Source organism: Hemitrygon akajei, unplaced genomic scaffold (genome assembly GCF_048418815.1).
Source record: "Hemitrygon akajei unplaced genomic scaffold, sHemAka1.3 Scf000054, whole genome shotgun sequence".
NCBI classification, from domain to species: Eukaryota; Metazoa; Chordata; class Chondrichthyes; order Myliobatiformes; family Dasyatidae; genus Hemitrygon; species Hemitrygon akajei.
Window position 1 is genome coordinate 2,118,189 of NW_027331940.1, and position 15,048 is coordinate 2,133,236.

Below are 15,048 nucleotides of genomic sequence, written 5' to 3' on the forward strand. Positions count from 1 at the left end.
GTTACAGCAGTAGTTTGCCATTGCCTTCTGCTGGGTGAGTTGTTTTGTTCACCAGCTCTAACCCAGCGCAGATGAAAATGTGCAAGGGGGTCGGCTGGATTCGAACTCGGGACCTCTCGCCTCGAAGTCCAATCCTGAAGCCATTATGCCACCAGTGGCATAGCCAGCAAAGTTCTGCTTTACATCTGCCTTTTCCTTCCAATCCCTTTTCAACAATTTCCACTTATTTCCTCAGTTCTTTTTCCAAATCAAATTTACTGCTTGTTCTCATGAGGTAATAACCAAGGCTCCTGCACCCTCCCCCATCCGTGGCCACATTTTGTTCCCCAATTTCTTATTCAGCACTGCACTCAACATTCACAAATATTTTTCCTTGTCTGGAGAACTCTCACACAAATTGTGTCGGGCTGCTGCTGGCCCACTCGTATCAATTGACTGCAATTGACCAATGGTCTCTAAGTAATTTATTGGGCGCAACGCTTCCTGCTCAATTAACAATGAGATAAATTTACCCGGCTGGCACCTCCTGCTTAATTGATGAATTTACCTGGCATGTCTGCCTCCTGGCCACTTAGTAAAATTTTGCCTACCTTATACAAATCTCCCAACAATTTCTTTCCCGATCCTGTCAAGGTATGTGATCAGCCTTGGGTGAGGCACCGTACGTCCAAAGGAACTAACGGTGAGTGACAAATTTAAAATACCTATTGGGCTCCCGTTTGGTCTCCGCAGTCCCCCGAGTGGTCCAGCTGCTTACTCAGCCCGTCTGCTTGGCACTCCCTATATTGGCACCCTGTTCGTGATGCCAAATGTTAAAGTTGAATCTGAATAAAACTCAGGAGACCAGCTTCTTATCGACACCACGGTTTATTGTGCATTCAAATGCCTGCAGGAGTTTGAGACCCAGTTGTCAAAGTGAAGGCATGTAAGCACTGCCACCTTCTGACAAGTCGAATGACTTAGGTTACAGCCGTATATTTATACATAGTACATCCCATACATTAATATTGCAAGATGTTATTTGAACTGGCACGCCCACTAAGTGTGTTGGTGCAAAACTTAATTACTTAGATAAGAGTTTGCTAAATGGTTTTAATTATAGATGGATGTACTGTCCAGTCCTTATCAGTTATTCCCTTTGCAAGGCCCTGACTTAATTACAAACAAATGTTCATTCCTGTCCTTATCAGTGAGTCCTTCTCCCTTTACTCTAAGGAGGATACAATGTATAATGTTATCAGCTCTCAATGTGTCTCTCTGCAAGCCGCAGAGAACTGGTAATGAGTCTGTCTTAGCTAAACGCTGAAGACTGAGTTCACTTCAGTTAAAATTCCTATTCACTCCCAATTATTCTTTTAGCCAGAGATTACACAGGTTCAAAATGAATTTTTTTATATACCCTCAATTCGTCAGGAGGGTTCAGGGGAAATATTTATGCCCAATATAGAAACTGGTGTTACCTGTGTGTATTGTGGCAATGCAAGAGGTGCTGGAGAATTTCTAAGTGGGAAGAAGTGGAGTAATATTTGCAAATCTGACTTTTTAAAGCATAATTTAGCAAGCAAACCACATATGGACAATATGCAAAAGCTTTGGTGAGAAAATCCTTCATTATCCGTTACAGGCCTGCTACATAGGTTGTGTGAGAGTGCAGATGAACTCGATCAAACCCAGAGGAGATCAAAGTACTTATCAACAGTGATTTGCTAGCTGTGAAAACGATTACCTCTCTGTATAAAATTCACTGTGCACATGTCACTGAGTTAAAAAAAGTGCACAGTACATGATTTATGTGCACACTGGTCATTACAAATTAGAGGGGACATTGGTGGGAAGGTGGTGAGACCTCCAGTGTCCCTGATGTCCTCACCTATAAGATGTGCAACCTGCACGTTAAGGAGTTGGAACCTGAAATGGATGAATTCCGGATCATCCGGGAGTTGGAGGGGGTGATAGATATGACATGAAGAGAGGTGAGTTACACCCAGGGTGCAGGACACAGGAAACTGGGAGAGAGTCAGGAAGGGGAATGAGGTTAAATAGCCATTGCAGAGTACTCTTGTGCCCAGCAAACACAACAAAAGGTAGACCACTTTAGAAACTGGTGGTGAAGGGGATTACCTGACAGAGAAAAGTCAAAGGGGTGATAGGGGATTCATTTGTTAGGGGAACAGAAGAAGAGGGGACTGATATCCAAATGGTAAGGCATGCTAGTGCTAGTGGGGGTGGAGCGGGTGACGTGGTTAAAATAAGCTGTAAGGGGAATGGGAGCCAGAATGACCAAACAGATAATGGAGAGGGTGAATTGAATTGAATTGACTTTATTAGATACATACTTCATAAACATGAGGAGTAGAAATCTTTATGTTATGTCTCCATCTAAATGTGCAATGTGTAATTTATGGTAATTTATAATAGATAGTTTGCACATAGGACAGTCAATATAACATCGAAATGCAATTGTATCAGCATGAATTAATCAGTCGGATGGCCTGGTAGAAGATGATGTCCCGGAGCCTGTTGGTCCTTTTGCTGTGGTACCATTTCCTGGATGGTGGCAGCAGGAACAGTTTGTGTTTGTGGTGAATTTGGTCCCTGATATCCTTTGGGCCCTTTTTTTCCACCTGTCTGTGTAAATGTACTGAATAGTGGAAAGTTCACCACTACGGATGTGCTGGGCTGTTCGCAACACTCTCTGCAATTTCCTGCAATTAAGGGAAGTACAATTCCCATACCAGGCAGTGATACAGCCAGTCAGGATGCTCTCAATTGTGTCCCTGTAGAAAGTACTCAGGATTTTATTCCCCATCCCCAACTTTTTCAACTATCTGAAGTGACAGAGGTGCTGCTGCGCTCTTTTCACAACACAGCCGGTATGTACAGACAATGTAAGGTGCTTGGTGATGTTTATGCCAAGGAACTTAAAGCTGTTCACCTTCTTAACCCCAGATCCATTGATGTCAATAGGGGTTATCCTGTCTCCATTCCTCCTGTTGTCCACAATCAGCTCCTTTGTTTTTGTGACAATGATGGAGGGTTTGTTTCCTTGACACCAGTCAGGTGTTCAGATCATAGATAGATTCAGCAGTTAGATGGTTGAGCCTGGTGCAATGAATGTGCTGAGCTGTGTATATCACAATGCAAGAAGCATCGTAGGAAAGCTAGATGAGCTCAGGACAGGGAATTATGATATTGTAACCAATATTGGGACTTGGTTGCAGCCAACAGTGTGAGGGATTGAGGAACAAATTTGTAGAGAGATTGCAGTCCATGCCAGTAAACAAAAAGGTTGATTCAGTAAGTGATTTTAACTTTCCATGTATTGACTGGGACTCCCATAGTGTAAAGGACTAGATGAGGTAGAGTTTGTCAAATGTGCCCATAATCAATACGTAGAATTCCTGATGTAGAAGTGTGCAATAAGCTGTTAGGAAATGATCCAGGGTGGTGACAGAATTTGTGATCATAATGCCATGAGATTCAAAGTAAATATGTAAAAAGAGAGGTCTGGACCACGGGTTGAGATTCTAAATTGGAGAAAGGTCAATTTTGAAGGTATCAGAAAGGATCTGACAAGTGTGGTTTGGGACAGGTTGTTTCCTGGCAAAGGAGTACCTGTAAGTGGGAGGCCTTCAGATGTGAATTTTTGAGGATGCAGAGTTTGTATGTGCCTGCCAAAATGAAAGTTGAAAGGTAACTGGTCCAGGAAACCTTGCTTTTGAAGAGAAATTGAAGCCTCGTATATTTTGTTCCTCTAAATGCCTCAGACTGTTGGGTGCTACCGAGACCCATTAATGACTACAAATCATGATTCCATGCACTGAGCTCATCTGACTTTTTTTGTTGTCTTCTTTTGGTTTCTCAAAGCTTCCGAATAGTTATTGTTTTTTTGTTTGCCCTCTCTTTGACATTTGTGTTGGCTTTGGCTTCTCATTTTAGCCACAGTTGTGTCCTCCTGTCTTTCTAATGCTTCCACTTCTGTAGCATCACTCAGGTCCCGAATTGCTCCAGAAACTCCAGCCACTGCTGCTCAATTGTCACTCCTACCCTTTCCCTTCCAAACAAGTTTGGCCAGCTTCTCTGCCATAGAAACATGGACATGTTCAGTAAAGAAACAGGCTATTTGTCCCATCTAGTCAATGCCAAAAAAGCATTTAAACTTGCAGTGCGATCTGGACCAGCTGGCAAAATGGTTTGAGAAATGGAAAAAGGAATTTAATGCAGACAAGTGTGAGTTGTTGCACATTGGTCTGACCTACCAAGGGAGGTCTTTCACAGTGACTGGTCGGGCACGGAGGAATGTTGTAGAAGAAAGGGACCTCTTGTAGAAGAAAGTCCTTAATTCACTGAAAGTGGTATCACAATTAGATAGAGACGGAAGGGAAGATTTTAGCCCAATGGCCTTCATGAACAAAAGTACTGACAACAATTGATGGATGTTATGTTGATTTGTAGAAGACATTGGTAAGGCCTAATTTGGAGTACTGAGTGCAGTTTTGGTCACCTACCTACAGGAAAGATTTAAAAGAGATTCAGATATTTCAGAGAAAATTCACAAGGATGTTGCCAGGTTTGGAGGACTTGGGTTATAAGGAAAGATTGAAGAGGTCAGGACTTTATTCCTTGGACTAGGAGATTGAGGGGACATTTGATTGATGGGGGGGAGTACAACCAGAGGCCATGGGTTAAGGGTGAAAGGTGAAATGTTAAGGGGAACATGAAGGGAAAGTTATTCACACAGACGGTCATCCGGGTGTGGAATGAGCAGCCAGCACAAGTGGTGCATGCGAGCTCGATTTCAACATTTCAGAGGTTCATGTAGGTACCTGCATGGTAGGGGTATGGGAGTGGGCAGATTAAAAAGTTCAGCACAGACTAGATGGCCCAAAGGGCATGTTTCTGTGTTGTAATTTTCTACAAGAATGTGAAATATTACAAAAATTCACTCTGTCTTTTTAACAGCTGTGTGGACCAACCATTCACCTCAACAGGAAATTTTTATATGGCGTTAAAACTATGGCGCTTTAAGTTAATAATACATAAAAGAAAATCCCAGATGCATGTCAAGAAAGACTAATTGTGTGAGACTGTTTTTGTTACTGTGTGGCCAGGCACCCATACTGCTCAGCAGGAACAGGGAATATTACCAATGGTGAGAGTCCGACTCCGCCAAGGTACAAATTGGAAATGACAGAAATGCCCCATTCTTATAGAGACAGGAAGAGCATCAGGGAATTGATGGTCATTCCAGATACCAGCACTCTGCCCAGTCAGGAGATGATTTATCTGTCCAACTTGGGTTGAACCTCACTGTAACAGTGTGATACCAAATCAAACCTTGGTAACTCAAGTAATCTCATCTGAAATGTTGTCCTACACCCATTGATGGATTTTGTAAATCTTTTTACAGGTTAAAAACAAGAAGGAATTTGTCTCCAGGAAGTTCAAACACGGCACACCAGTTTTGTTGTCTCTGTCCAGATATTTAAGAAGTGGAGCAAGGGATTCAATCGACCATCCTTCCTGCTCAAACTGTGGGGAGGGATTCACTCAGTCATTTGACCAACTGGCAACCCGTCATTTTACACAGGAGAAAGGCTGTTCACCTGCTCAAACAGTGGGAATGGATTCACTCGGTTATCACAATTGAAGGTACATCAGCAAGTTCACACTGGGCAAGGCCATTCACCTGTTCTGTGTGTGAGAAGGGGTTCAGTCAGTCTTCCCACCTGTGGACACACCAGTCAGTTCACACTGGGCAAAGGCTGGTGATCTGCTGAATATCTGGGAAAGGATTCACTCAGTCATCTGGCCTAATGGCACACCAGCGTGTTCACACTGGGGACAGGCCGTTCACCTGCTCAGTCTGTGGGAAGGGATTCACTCAGTCATCCCACCTATACAGTCACCAGCGAGTTCACACTGGGGAGAAGCCATTCACCTGCTCAGAATGTGGAAAGGGATTCACTCAGTCATCCACCCTACAGAGTCATCAGCGAGTTCACACTGGAGAGAGGCCATTCACCTGCTCAGAATGTGGAAAGGGATTCAGTCGGTCATCCCAACTACTGGCACACCAGCATGTTCACACTGGGGAGTGGCCTTTCACCTGCTCAGAATGTGGGAAAGGATTCACTAAGTCATCCACCTTACTGGTACATCAGCGAGTTCACACTGGGGAGAAGCCATTCAGCTGCTCAGTCTGTGGGAAGAGATTCATTCAGTCATTCTACCTGCAGAGTCATCAGCGAGTTCACACTGGGGAGAAGCCGTTCAGCTGCTCAGTCTGTGGGAAGAGATTCACTCAGTCATCCCACCTACAGAGTCATCAGCGAGTTCACACCGGGGAGAGGCCGTTCACCTGCTCAGTCTGTGGGAAGAGATTCAGTGATTCATCCAGCCTACAGAAGCATCAGCGAGTTCACACTGGGGAGAAGCCGTTCACCTGCTCAGAATGTGGGAAGAGATTCGGTGATTCATCCAGCCTACAGAAGCATCAGCGAGTTCACACTGGGGAGAAGCCGTTTACCTGCTCAGAATGTGGGAAGAGATTCAGTGATTCATCCAGCCTACAGAAGCATCAGCGAGTTCACACTGGGGAGAAGCCGTTCACCTGCTCAGAATGTGGGAAGAGATTCTCTCAGTCATCCCAACTACAGAGACATCATCGAGTTCACACTGGGGAGAAGCCGTTCACCTGCTCAGTCTGTGGGAAGAGATTCACTGATCCATCCACCCTACTGTGTCATCAGCGAGTTCACACTGGAGAGAGGCCATTCACCTGCTCAGAGTGTGGGAAGGGATTCACTCGGTCATCCCAACTACTGGCACACCAGCAAGTTCACACTGGGGAGTGGCCTTTCACCTGCTCAGAATGTGGGAAACGATTCACTACGTCATCCACCTTACTGGTACATCAGCGAGTTCACACTGGGGAGAAGCTGTTCATCTGCTCAGTCTGTGGGAAGGGATTCACTGACTCTTCCACCCTACAGAGACATCAGCGAGTTCACACTGGGGAGAAACCATTCACCTGCTCAGAATGTGGGAAGAGATTCACTCAGTCATCCCACCTACTGGCACACCAGTCAGTTCACACTGGGGAGAAGCCGTTCACCTGCTCAGAATGTGGGAAGAGATTCGCTCACTCCATCAACCTACATAGTCATCAGCGAGTTCACACTGGGGAGAAGCCGTTCACCTGCTCAGAATGTGGGAAGAGATTCACACGCTCTTCCACCCTTCAGAGACATCAGCGAGTTCACACTGGGGAGAAGCCATTCACCTGCTCAGAATGTGGGAAGGGATTCAGTCGGTCATCCCACCTACTGGCACACCAGTCAGTTCACACTGGGGAGAGGCTGTTCACCTGCTCAGACTGTGGGAAGGGATTCACTCAGTCATCCAACCTACAGAGACATCAGCAAGTTCACACTCGGGAGAAGCCGTTCACCTGCTCAATCTGTGGGAAAGGATTCACTCAGTCATCCCAACTACTGGAACACAAGTCAGTTCATAGTGGGGAGTGGCCATTGTTATGAATCCCTAGGTTTCGTTTGATATGGACTGTCATTTTAAGAGAGATTAAGACGGTGAATCAGTTTGACTTGCAGCTTGTTTACATTGCTTGCAGCTTGTTTAGTTTTAATTGAGGACACAGACACTCAGAGTCAGACGGAGACGGATGAAAAATGGAAGGATTGAAACCAGGGAAGTAGTGGCCAAAGGTCACTGTTTAGAACTTTCCTATGCCCACAAGGGTGGGTTAATTATCCATTCACCGTACATCGAATGTGTGGTTGTCACCTCATTTAAGCCATAGGAGTGGATCTGATTTGGGATATCCTGTGGAGACCACTTATGGGTTAACCCTTGCCTGGGTGTGATGTGGTCATTCATTTGAAGATGATAGCCCTCATGACAAGTCACTTTCGGTGATAATTCGTATGTAGATTTGTAAAGATGAAGGATAAAATCTACAGCAACTGTTCTCTCATTTTAACACTGTGGAACCTGTAGAACAGACAGATGGACAGACGTACTTTATTGATCCTGAGGGAAATTGAGTTTTGTTACAGCCGCACCAACCAAGAATAGTGAAGAAATATAGCAATATAAAACCATCAATAATTAAATAATAATAAGTTAATCTTTGCAAGTGGAAATAAGTCCAGGACCAGCCTGTTGGCTCAGGGTGGCTGACACTCCGAGGGAAGATTTGAAAAGTTTGATGGCCACAGACAGGAATGACTTCCTGTGACGCTCAGTGTTACATCTCGGTGGAATGAGTCTCTGGCTGAATGTACTTCTGTGCCTAACCAGTACATTATGGAGTGGATGAGAGTCATTGTCCAAGATGGCATGCAACTTGGACAGCATTCTCTTTTACGACACCACCGTCAGAGAGTCCAGTTCCACCCCCACAACATCACTGACCTTACGAATGAGTTTGTTGATTCTGTTGGTGTCTGCTACCCTCAACCTTCTTCCCCAGCACACAACAGCAAACATGATAGCACTGGTCACCACAGCCTCGTAGAACATCCTCACCATCGTCTGGCAGATGTCAAAGGAGCTCAGTCTCCTCAAGAAATAGAGATGGCTCTAACCCTTCTTGTAAACAACCTGAGTGTTCTTTGAGCAGTCCAGTTTATTGTCAATTTGTATCCCCAGGTATTTGTAATCTTCCACCATGTCCACACTGACCCCTTGGATGGAAACAGGGGTCACCAGTGCCTTAGCCCTCCTCAGGTCCACCACCAGCTCCTGAGTCTTTTTCACATTAAGCTGCAGATGATTCTCCTCGTACCATGTGACAAAGATTTCCACCATAGCTCTGTACTCAGCCTCATCTCCCTTGCTGTTCGACATAACTGCCTTCTCTCGACATTTACCCTGAATTACAAATATCTCTCTCATCACCTCTTTTGTGGATGAACTGAACTTTCATACTTTACCATCTGAAGACTCCAAGCCTTGTTTCCCCCGAGCTCAATAGTTTGGGAGTTATATTTATACACATATATACACATAACACTGTTAATTTTTGTTTAACTTGCTTAAGTTACTATATTATAAGTGGATACTAATAAGCATTGTGGTTTTCACATCAAAACCAGACTCCAGTAGTAGTCTGTTGCTGCTGGTTTGTTTCTGAAGCGTTACAGTTCGTAACAAAATGGGGCCTGCATCTGGGATATGATCAAATTTGAGGATTGATTAATTATCGATTTCATTGGGGAAATCTCTTTTGATTTATTTCTGTGTGGAAAATTTGCAGCAATGGATGTTGATCGATGTCAGGAAGCGCCAACCTCTGAGGCATTTGAGGACGCCAGAAGGGTTGAGTTGTTGAGTATTGCTGAAAGGTTAAAACTTGCTGAAGTGAAATCGACAATGAGGAGGGTGCAGATGCAGAGTGTAATAGCTGAACATTATGTATCTGAGGGTGTGTTTAAAGTGGAGGAGTTGGAGGTGTTTCCTGAAAGTAAACCTAGTGAGCTTGAGCTCCAGTACAAGTGAGAAAAATTAAATGCGGAGGCTGCGGATTGTCAGAGGCAGTTTGAGGCTAGAGAGGCAGAAAAACAGACAGAAAATTGTCTCATAAAGTGTAACAAAGGGGAAGGCTTAGCATGTCTATTCTGCTTTGACAGTTGATGAAGCAGCTGATTATTTATACTGCACCAATCATCGCCACTGGGCTATAAACGTGCAGGAGCAGTGTGTGGTTCAGTGCTTTGCTCAAAGACACTCACGCTGCCTTGGCTGAGGCTCGAAATAATGACCTTCAGATCGCTAGTTCAACACTTTAACCAGCTGGCTATGCACCACACATTATGACCTAGAAAAGCAGGCTGTGCTCAAAGCTTATGAGTTGGTCCCAGAAGCATACAGGCAAAAGTTTAGAAATTTGAAGAAATCTGTGAACCAGACTTATATGGAATTTGCTTATGAGAAATTTGTGTGTATTGCCCGCTGGTACACATATAAAAATGTAAATGATGATTTTAACAGCTTGAAAGAGTTGGTTTTAATTGAAGAATTCAGAAAGTGTGCGCCTGATGACATAAAGACGTATTTAGATGGAAATGATGCTGCCACTATGCAGGAGTCTGCTAGATTAGCAGATCAGTTTGCTTTAACTCATAAGGTTATGTTTACCCTGAATAAGAGTTTCGAAAAGAGTAGCAGGGATAACCAGGGTAAACCAGAAATTAATGCTGGGATTTGTCACACTTGTCAAGTTGTGGCTAAACTTAATCAGGTCATCCCAGTGGCCCCACTCCGGCCTATACCTGCATTCAGTGAACCCTTTTCCAAAGTTATTGTAGATTGTGCTGGCCCATTGCCAAAGACTATAGCTGGGCATCAGTATCTGCTAACTATTAAGTGTACTGCATCCAGATTCCCAGAGGCAATGCCTCTCAGAAATATTAAAGGTAAAAATGTGTCGAAGGCTCTTACTGAGTTTTTTTTTTACTTTATTCGATTTGCCTCAAGAAATCCAGTCTGATCAAGGAAGTAATTTTACATCTGGGTTATTCCAGCAGGTAGTTTATGAACTGGGAGCAAAACAAATTACATCGTCTACATACCATCCGGAATCACAAGGGGCTTTAGAAAGATTTCACTCTACCCCCAAAACAATGATTAAGACATACTGTGTTGAAAATGGAAACAACTAGGATGAAGGAATACATTTGCTTTTGTTCGCAGTAAGAGAGTCGGTTCAGGATTTCATTGGGCTTTACTCCATTTGAACTCGTATTTGGTCGCAGAGTGAGGTGACCTTTGACCTTGTAAAAGGAGCGGTGGATGGCTGGGGATGTACATGTTAACTTGTTAGACTATGTTTTAAAGTTCAAAAATAAACTAGATAGATAGATAGATACTTTATTCATCCCCATGGGGAAATTCAACATTTTTTCCAATGTCCCATACACTTGTTGTAGCAGAAACTCATTACATACAATCCTTAACTCAGTAATAATATGATATGCATCTAAATCACTAGCTCAAAAAAAGCATTAATAATAGCTTTAAAAAAAAGTTCTTAAGTCCTGGCAGTTGAATTGTAAAGTCTAATGGCATTGGGGAGTATTGACCTCTTCATCCTGTCTTTATCAGGAAACTGATAAAGGACTTTGTGATATGGTGCAACTCAAACTACCTGCGTCTCAATATCACCAAGACCAAGGAGATGGTGGTGGACTTTAGAAGATCTAGACCTCACATGGAGCCAGTGATCATTAATGGAGAATGTGTGGAGCAGGTTAAGACCTACAAGTATCTGGGAGTACAGTTAGATGAGAAGCTAGACTGGACTGCCAACACAGATGCCTTGTGCAGGAAGGCACAGAGTCGACTGTACTTCCTTAGAAGGTTGGCGTCATTCAATGTCTGCAGTGAGATGCTGAAGATGTTCTATAGGTCAGTTGTTGAGAGCGCCCTCTTCTTTGTGGTGGCGTGTTGGGGTGGAAGCATTAAGAAGAAGGACGCCTCACGCCTTAATAAGCTGGTAAGGAGGGCGGGCTCTGTCGTGGGCAAAGTACTGGAGAGTTTAACATCGGTAGCTGAGCGAAGGGCGCTGAGTAGGCTACGGTCAATTATGGAAAACCCTGAACATCCTCTACATAGCACCATCCAGAGACAGAGAAGCAGTTTCAGTGACAGGTTACTGTCGATGCAATGCTCCTCAGACAGATAGATAGATAGATAGATACTTTATTGGGAAGTGCATATCTCTGCAGTAGAAAAGCTGTTTGACAGGCTTTCACAGGCCAGCCTTACAGTTAACTTGGCTAAGAGTGAATTTGGCCATGCTACTGTGACTTGTCTTGGCTATGTTGTAGGTCAAAGCAAGTTGGCTCCTGTTCGGGCAAAAGTCCAGGCAATTTCTCAAGTTCCTATTCTGACTGCTAAGAAGGCTCTTAGAAGGTTTCTGGGAATGGATGGATATTATCGTAAGTTCTGTAAGAACTTTGCTGCTATAGCTCTTCCTCTGACTAATCTCCTGAAGAAGGGTGAAAAGTTTGTTTGGACTGAACCTTGTCAGGAGGCATTTGATCGATTGTTATCAGTATTTGAGATTAGGCCAATCAATGTAGTATTCTGAGCAAATTTAATTAGCGGATTGGAGCTGTGGGTGGCAACTCAAGTCATGTGTGCACAGAAAGTAAATGACAGGGCCAAAGAGACAACCCTGTGGGTTATGTGTCCTGAGGGTCAGCGAGACAGAGGAGATGGAGCCCACTCTTACCACCTGCTGGCGATCTGACAGGAAGTCCAGGATCCAGCTACACAAGGCAGGGTGAAGGCCGCGGTCTCTGAGCTCCTTGTCGATACTTCATGCCTTTGTATGGCTACTGCTCTGCCCATGACTGCAAGGAACTGCAGAGAACTTTGGGGAGCAGAGAACATCAGAGAAACAAGCCTCCACTCCATGGACTCTCCCTACACTTCCCCTCCCTCGGAAAAGCAGGCCATGTACACAAAGAACCTCATAACCTGGACATTCTTGCTGCAAACCCGCTCCCACATTGGCAGAGAGATACAAAAGCCTTAAAGGTGTACCTGGTGTACCACCAGGCTGAAGGATGGCTTCCTGTCTGTGGTTATAAGCCAAATGAATGATAAAATGGGCTCGGCCTCACAATGTAACTCGACGTGACCCTGCACAATATGTCTATCTGCACTGCACTTTCTCTGCAGCCATAATGCTTTGTTACAGTTATTTTTTTGTTGTATATCAGCTCGATGTACCGTCGTAATGTATCGATCTGTGTGGATGGTACATCAGGCAAGATTTTCACTGTAGCTCAGTACGTGATGATAATAAACAAATTCCCCACTTTAATTGTGTGGAAATATTAGACAGACTGAGCTTCTGCTCCAGAACCACAGAAGGAAACTGACCTGTTGTCATTTCTGTGGAAAGCAAATATATGGAAAATGCTTCAATCTCACATTACGATCTGCAGTAACAGGGATCAGGTGACCGGTGGTGGGTCTCCCATATCAATATCAGAATCAGGTTTAGTAGCACCGGAATATGCCATGAAATTCTTTGTCTCTGCGGTAGCAGTAGAACCTAATTCTTAACAAAAGATTTTAACAATTGTGATTTAAAATAAGTATATATATGGTACAAAAATATAAAAAAATAAAAATGTAATAAAGTATTCTAATTGTGTAAATGTAATAAACTATTTTAATTGTGTGGAACTATTTGATCCGGATCTCACTGCGTTGTCTGAAGGGGACAAAGGTGAAGCTACACGTACACGTAGAGCAGTGACCCACAAATGCTGCAGATCTGCAGAAAAAAGTGAACAGGAAACGGGATCAGGTGACGGGTGGAGGGTTTCCCACCTGAACCGGTGACTCTGCTCCTCACCCTTCACACACTGCCCGACCCATCCACCACATTCCCCACATTATTCCATATTTACACCAGATACATGTCTACTTTTCCACACCATATCTACTCCGATCCCTTTCCCTCCACCCCCAGGTCACAGAGTCACAGGCTTGATTCCCATCCCCTTTTCTCAGAGACTGGGATCCCTGGTTCAACCGGTAATGATGTTGTGCATTTCAATGTGTTCACCTCTCAGTCCTCGATTCTCTAAATGACATTTAGAGTTATCACATTTGATCTTTCTTCATATGATGACCCCACCTCTCCAGGGATCAGTCTGGTGAATCTTCATTGCACTCTCTATAACAAATACTCTCTACCCTCTTTGTTCATCCTCTATGGAATTAATTTCCATCTTCTGCAGCCCCGTGTTGCCCCAACCACTCACCTCCCACCCCTGTTACTATTTCCACCTTCCCACCTCCCCCCTCACCTGGATCCACCTCTCTCTCCCCAGCTCTTGCCCCATCCCCACTCCTCACCTCTTTTCTCTGACTATTTCCCGTCCACTCTCAGTCCAGAGGGAGGGTCTCGGCCCGAAATGTTGACGGTCCATTTCCCTCCACAGATGCTGCCCGACCCACTGAGTTCCTCCGGCAGTTTGTGCTTTGGTCTGTATAACCCGTGATAGTATGGGGAGCGGGATTTTACATCATATTCCAGGTACAATCTCAACAAAACACAAATAATTGTCACTTGAGCGGGGTAACGCCCACTCGGCTTGTCCGCCTCCGCGACTGGTTGTAACCGGTGATTGACATCGCTTCGCACCAAGGGGAATAGCGCAGCTCCTGAATCCTCTGTTGACAGCGGTGGGGGAGGGGCTGGTCACGTGATTATTAGCCCAGCCGTTAAACCGATAAAGCTCGAGCACAGCAGCGCGTGGGTGACGTAAGACACCGCGCACGTGAGGGCAGATCCCGGTGTGGGGAGCCCGTGTGTGACGTCAGGCGCGTGGGGGAGGAGCTGTGTGACGTCACCTGTGGGAGAGCGCTGGCATTTAAAAGCACCTTAATGGACTTTTCAGTGGGACAACAACATTAATCACGGGTTTCATCACTGAATCCAGTGTTGTGGGATGTAAAGTCCCCTGTTATGTGTCCGGCTGTGCCGTGTTGTTGGTGGAGTGGGCAGCGTGGTGTTTGTCTCGATTCGGGTCGCAACACCAGAATTGCCAGCGGGGTCCACACACAGTGTATTAGTCAACAGAAAACCTCTCGTCCCTGCAGTCTTTGTCTCCTGGTAAACTCAACACCCTGACAGTGTGGACCATAGATACCCCTTCCTCTCAGAGTCAGGGGATCATTCGGACAGCTGATCTCTGAGAGGAATTATATTTATTGGTCATTAAAGTTCACCCAGATTCGTTTGGACGGATTTGATGTGGAGTTCGGGGTGTCACAGTGAAAGGGCCGAACGGCCGAACTCTCTCCGTTGTCCAAACATCCTTCCAGGTGAGGCGACACTTCACCTGTGAATCTTCCGGGGTCGCCCATTGTGTCCGCTGCTCCCGATGCGGCCGCCTCGACACTGGTGACACCGGCTCCTCCGCAGTTGTGCGGGGTAGGAGTGTTTTTTGGGGGTTGATGATAGGGATGCTGTTCTTATTGATGCGGGCGGTGAGGTGA

General features: G+C 44.9%; 1 protein-coding gene across 3 annotated transcripts in view; it reads left to right on the forward strand.

The window, feature by feature from the left end:
• The window catches only part of LOC140721367 (uncharacterized), a 558,567-nt gene that overhangs the window by 15,685 nt on the left and 527,834 nt on the right, over positions 1-15,048 (forward strand). For 2 of the 3 annotated variants that reach the window (XM_073036210.1, XM_073036211.1), the window contains exon 3: positions 5,411-8,175. The exons of the other annotated variant lie outside the window; for it this stretch is intronic. In XM_073036210.1, the coding sequence (XP_072892311.1) occupies positions 5,817-7,541 (1,725 nt within the window). In that variant the 5' untranslated portion in view covers positions 5,411-5,816 and the 3' untranslated portion in view covers positions 7,542-8,175. Of the gene's footprint in view, positions 1-5,410; positions 8,176-15,048 lie in introns of those variants that run through there. 3 annotated transcript variants of the gene reach the window in all.